The 6000-nt window shown below is 37.8% G+C and overlaps 1 protein-coding gene across 1 annotated transcript; it reads right to left on the bottom strand.

The window, feature by feature from the left end:
* Nucleotides 1-1100: 1100 nt before the first annotated feature.
* Nucleotides 1101-2306, bottom strand: LOC145040615 (uncharacterized). The gene is made up of 3 exons (XM_078988523.1): nt 1607-2306; nt 1384-1528; nt 1101-1224 (listed from the first exon to the last, which is right to left on the bottom strand). Exons 1-3 carry the CDS (start codon nt 2304-2306, stop codon nt 1101-1103), a joined length of 969 nt encoding a protein of 322 aa, XP_078844649.1.
* Between the last annotated feature and the right edge of the window lie 3694 nt (nt 2307-6000).

The raw sequence follows: 6000 nt of genomic DNA, 5'->3' as shown, positions 1-6000 counted from the left end.
ACACTTATATAACTCATAATAATAGCCCAAATAATTATTATAAGGTCCTACAAACTCTGCTTCCATCATACCCAGGCCTTGTAATATTTTATTGAAGCTCACTTCAGGTAAGGCTTTAGTTAATATATCTGTCAATTGATCAGAGGACCGAACGAAATGCATTTCCACGTTCCCATCTTCTACATGATCCTTGATAAAATGATATCTTAGTGCTATATGCTTTGTCTTTAAGTGTTGCATTGTATTGTGACATATTCTGACTGCACTTTCGGAGTCACAATAAAGAGGAATCTTCTTCATACTCAGCCCTTAATCTCTTAGTTGACTTTGAATCCATATTACTTGTGAAGTACAAGATGCAACAACTATATACTCAGCTTCGGCTGTTGAAAGTGACACACAGGTTTGCTTCTTGGACTGCCAGCTAACTAGTTTACCGTCAAGGAATTGGCATCCACCTGTAGTGCTCTTTCGGTCTAGACCACATCCTCCAAGATCAGCATCTGAAAAAGCTTGAATGAAGAATCATGATCTAGCAGGGTACCAGAGACCGAGAGATGAGGTTCGCTTAAGGTAACGAAAAATATTTTTCACAGCTAACATGTGAGGTTCTCTTGGATTAGCTTGAAACCTAGCACAATAACAAACATAAAACATTATATCCGGTCTACTAGTTGTTTGATACATAAGGGACCCTATCATTTGTCGATATAGTGTTATGAAAACAGCAGGTTTTTCCAGAGAAGGTGTTAACTTAGTTCCAAACGCCATAGGAACCTTCACTTTTGAATCTCCCGTCATAACGAATTTCGCCAGCAAGTTCTTTGTATAGGCCTCCTGGTTGATAAAGATACCTTCTGGTCCCTGTCTAATATTCAAACCAAGCAAAAAGTTAATTGGACCCATTCCGCTCATTTCAAATTTAGTCTCCATCAACTTCCTGAATTCAACCGTTAAGCTAGGATTCGTGGAGCCGAAGATGATGTCATCGACATAAATCTGAACTATCATTAGATGTTCGCCTTCTTTCTTTCGAAAGAAGGTTGGGTCAACCGAACCTTGCTTAAATTTTTACATTTTCAGAAAGCGAGTTAAAGTTTCTACCAGGCTCTCGGTGCTTGCTTTAAACCATATACAACTTTATCCAGCACATAACAATGATCAGGAAACTTCTCGTTCACGAACGTGGGAGGTTGCTCAAAATACACCATTTCTTCTAGTTCTCTATTCAGGAAAGCACATTTCACATCCATTTGGAAGACTTCGAAGTTTTTATGAGCAGCATATGCCAGAAAGATTCTAACAGATTCCAACCTTGATACAGGAGCGAAGGTTTCCTCATAGTCTATACTTTCCTCTTGGCAATATCCTTTTACTACCAACCGAACCTTGTTTCTAATAACATTTCCCTCTTTGTCCAATTTGTTCCTGAAGACCCATTTCAATCCAACAACTAAAGCATCCTTTGGTGTAGGAATTAGCTTCCAAACTTGATTGCGTTCGAACTCATGGAGTTCATCTTGCATTGCTTGAACCCAATAAGAATGATCAAGTGCAACATTAACTGTTTTCGGCTCGACCTTGGAGACAAACGAGTTAAACATACAAAATTCAACTTTAGAGAATAATACAGTTTGTTTCGCTTTCAACTGAGAACGAGTAAGGACTTTCTCAGGCGATTCTCCAATAATTTGAGTTTTGGGATGATCCTTGGTCCATTTTACTAAAGGAGGATAATTTGGGTCATAGGCTGGATCCAACTCTGTGTTTACTTCCTCTTCAAGTTCTGATTGATCACCTTCGTCAGTTGCATTGTCTTTCTCCCCCTCAACTGGCAAAGAATAACCTTTATCAGAATTCGAGTTTTCATCCACAGTGGGAGTTGGATTCTCCCCCTCGATTGGACTACAATTAGGTGGGTTTGGAACTGTATGTTCCCCGTCGCCTGGACCTTTATGAGTTGTGGTCAGAATTGGATTCTCCCCCTCGAAATATATTTTGGTTGTCTTTGGTGCTGATAAACTCTCCCCCTTAAACAATGAACCGTTGTTTGGAGAATCAGTGGAGGATTGACCACCTGTCGGTTTAGGAGGATCAATTTTTATTTCTTTAGCAACTTCATCTATAATCTTTTTGAGATTATCGATTTTGTTGTCTGTCGCGTTCGCTTCTGAGTGTACTGCTTTCTCCGGTTCATCAAATAACCGAATGTACTCCTCAAACAAGTTGGATATGGGAACCGAGACTTGACTTGATTCAGGAAAAATTTCCCCTAAGTCATATTCGCTCCTTTGAACTTTCTTCATGTAATTGTCATCAAAGGTCACATAGTAGGTTTCTTCAATTCGTTTAGAACGTTTGTTTAATACTCTGTATGCTTTTGATGTTAGCGAGTAACCCAGAAAAAGTCCCTCATCAGCTTTGATGTCAAACTTGTTTTGGTTCTTTTTAGAATTGAAAATGAAGCATCTTGAACCAAATATGTGAAAAAATTTGACATTAGGCTTCCGATTGTTTAAGATCTCATATGGAGTGATTGAGAATCTTTTGTTGAGCAAGGATCGATTCTGAGTATAGCACGCGGTTGCAACAACGTCGGCCCAGAAGTACAATGGAAGGGAAGCGAAGCTCAACATGGTTCTTGCTGCTTCACACAAAGAACGGTTTCGTCTTTCAACAATCCCATTCTGTTGTGGTGTATAAGGGGCTGAAAAGTTGTGAGTCGTCCCCTTGTCTGCCAGAAAGTCCTCAAATTCTTTATTTTTGAATTCCAGCCCATTATCGCTTCTAATATCCCTCACCGTCTTTCTCAGTTGTACTTCACCTTGCTTGATAAACACCTTCAATTTGGGAGTAGCATCTGATTTTTGTTTAAGAAAGAAAACCCAGGTGAAGCGAGAAAAATCATTTACAATTACAAGAATAAACATACTCCCACCGAAGGTTTCGATAGCTGAAGGTCCACATAAGTCAATGTGCAGAAGTTCGAGAGCTTTAACAATCTTTTTATTGATTCGTGTATAATGGATCTTTCTGCTCTGTTTACCTATCTCACACGCTGCGCACATATATTCCTTATCAAACTTTAGAAGAGGAAGGCCTCGAACATGATCACCAAGCACCAACTTATTGATATCTTTAAAGTTAAGGTGCGATAGACATCGATGCCACAACCAACTTTCATCAGTATTCGCCTTTGATAGCAGACATATCACTGGTTTACCTCGAATTGGATTGAGATTTAAAGGATACATCTCTCCCTTACGTTCAGACTTCAACAGATTCCTTTTAGATTGTTTGTCAATTATCTCAGAGCCCTCATCATCAAATAATACCTTCAGACCTGTGCCCACAACTAATTATGACACACTGATAAGATTATGCTGCAATCCTTCCACATACGCAACTTTTCGAATTGGAGAAGTCTCTGTTGGTTATCATTCCATATCCTTTGATTGTTCCATACGAGTTATTGTCGTACTTTACATAACCACCATCTTTTAGGGACCGAAACTCCCTCACCTCTTCCTTCCTTCCTATCATGTGACATGAGCATCCATTGTCTATATACCATTCATCATCGAACTGCTCGTCACGTATAACCTGCAAATTCAAGCAGATTTAGAAACCCAAAGTTTCTTGGGTCCTGGTGAGTCTTTCACAGAAAAAGGAATTACAGAAGAAATATCAACTAAATATGTTCGTTTTACTAGAGTGAATTGATCTTTTCTTTTGATGGTATACACCTTGTTTTTAGTTTTATTTTGTTTGAACTTTGGTGTATTAGTTGGTATGTTGTTAAAGGATTTAAGTGTTTTCTTTTGAATCCTAGGGTTAGCTAAATTTTTCTTATTATGATTTTTAGAATTGATCTTTCCCTTTCCTTTGATATCCTTTGCTAAGTTTGATTTGATGAAAGGATTGAAACTAGTCATGGGACCGAAGCTGGTTTGGGGATCGAAACAAGACTTTCGGTTTGGAGAGCTAGTTTGAGGACCGAAACTCGACTTTTGGTTTGGAGAGCTGGTTTGAGGACCGAAACTAGATTTTTTGTTTGGAGAGCTGGAGTAATATGAATTTGGACTGAACATATCTTTTCATTTCGGTTTTTCCTTTCCTTCATCACTTGATTCTCTCTTTGTAGGAACATAGTTGGGATTTTGAGATTGCCAATGATGTTTTCGCTCATTCAGATTCTTCATGTATCTTTGATTTCTTAAGCGTTTCTGTTCAGCTAACTCCTTCTGCGATTTATGAATATTGAAGCTTTCCTTTGGCTTCTCCTTTTGAGTTTTGGCTGCCTTAATTGGAACTCTCGGTTCTTTCATTAGTTCTTCAGGGATTTCTTTGGTTCCACTTATGCTTGGTTTGTCGAAACTTGAGGGTTTGTTGATAGTTTCATCAACGTATCGTCCTTTAACCCTCCATGATGTTTGCTCAGATAAGCCTACGGTTTCTTCTGCGTTGTCTATAGGAGCTGACCAGAAGTAATCCTCACATCCTTCAGCGTTGTCATTGTCGACCAGGATTTTTAACTATGCCGTCTGTTTTGCAGTGACACCAGTAACTGCATAGACCTGATTCGACACTGTTTGAACCTTTTGATAGATCATGGTCTTTTCTTTGAGTTTTTGTGGTTTTTCTTTTGACAATCGAGCGAACTCAACCGAATTTTTGGATATGAGAGGTTTCTCATTTTCGGTTTCACTCTTCATAAACTCAGAGCAATCGACTTCGTCTTCCACTGAAATTTCACTCATCTTACTTTCTTCATCAAATTCAGATGTATTATCTAAGTTTATTTTATTTTCTGAAGTTAATTTGGCGTTTGACGAGTCAAAAGATTGAATGGTTTCAAACTTAATTTTTACCCTATCATTTTCATCCAAAAGATTTTTGAGCATACATTTATGTTCCTTAGAATCGATGAAGGTTTCTATCTTGTATAGTCTAATTTTGTAAGACATGGATGTTTCTTCTGATGACACTATTGATTCACACTCAACAAGGACCTCATCCTCCTTAAATTCAAGGAAGGGTAAGATCATTTTATGAATCTTCTTCCCAATCGCACAACTTAAATGCAATTGAGCAATATTAGTATATAAACGCTTAAGAATTAAACAAAAAACATTCCTTTGTTTTAAAAACTTTAAATTGTCTCTTTGTAAATAAATACTTTCATCCCTAGCTTTATTTAATTCCGCCTCCTTCAGCTAAATCCACATCCTTCTCTCCTCACTTTTTGAAGACACCCTACTGAGTTGGTTAGTTAGGTTAGAATTCACTAAGCGAGTTTGCAAGAGACTGTTGGAATAGTGTCTAAGGCTGCAACTATATTAGGTAAGCATTTGACCCGATTGTGCATGGTCCTTTTGGGTTGCCTTCACCATAGCAACTTGACAGGATGATTTATTATGAGAGAATAGATATTATTAATATATTATGAGAATAATATAAGGAATAATAATATTGTTATTTGATTAATATAAGTCATAGATTAATTAGTATTATTTTGGTGACTTAAAGAGATTAATTAAATAAGAGGGTATAAATTGTCAATTGTTTGATAGTTACACTTTGGGCTGTAAATCCTTAATGGATGAGGGTTGGACGATTTCTAGGGCTAGGATAAGCCTCAAATTCGTCCAAGGCCTATCTAAGGAAAGGATTAGGATTGCTTAGAGTTTAAGTTATCCAATTAGGGTTTAAGGGTGAAACCCTAGGAGCCTTACAAGTATAAATAGACCCCTTGGGATAGGGAAATCGGCACCTCTTCTACAGCAAGGAAACCCTGGTCGATTTCCTCCTCTCTCCTCTCTCCTAAATCATCTTCTTTGCTAGTTGGTGTTTGTAAGCCATTAGAGGAGTGACAGTTGTGACTCTAAAGCTCCAAGAACAAGAAGATCAAACAAGTGTTTCAAGGTAACCTTCTAACTTTGGTTTTGTATTGTTCTTATACCTAATTAGCCATTAGAAGTATTGGATTCAATGCATGTT

This window comes from Lactuca saligna, chromosome 4, assembly GCF_052625555.1.
Source record: "Lactuca saligna cultivar CGN05327 chromosome 4, ASM5262555v1, whole genome shotgun sequence".
NCBI classification, from domain to species: domain Eukaryota; kingdom Viridiplantae; phylum Streptophyta; class Magnoliopsida; order Asterales; family Asteraceae; genus Lactuca; species Lactuca saligna.
This window is presented reverse-complemented; position numbering and strand designations above follow the sequence as displayed.

Coding starts and splice junctions, on each gene's coding strand:
- LOC145040615 (XM_078988523.1), bottom strand. CDS start 2,306: ATGAAGAAAGTTCAAAGGAGCGAATATGACTTAGGGGAAATTTTTCCT. Junction 1,529..1,606: donor ATTCTCTAAAGTTGAATTTT/GTATGTTTAACT, acceptor ATTGGGTTCAAG/CAATGCAAGATGAACTCCAT. Junction 1,225..1,383: donor GTTATTAGAAACAAGGTTCG/GTTGGTAGTAAA, acceptor TTTCCTGAATAG/AGAACTAGAAGAAATGGTGT.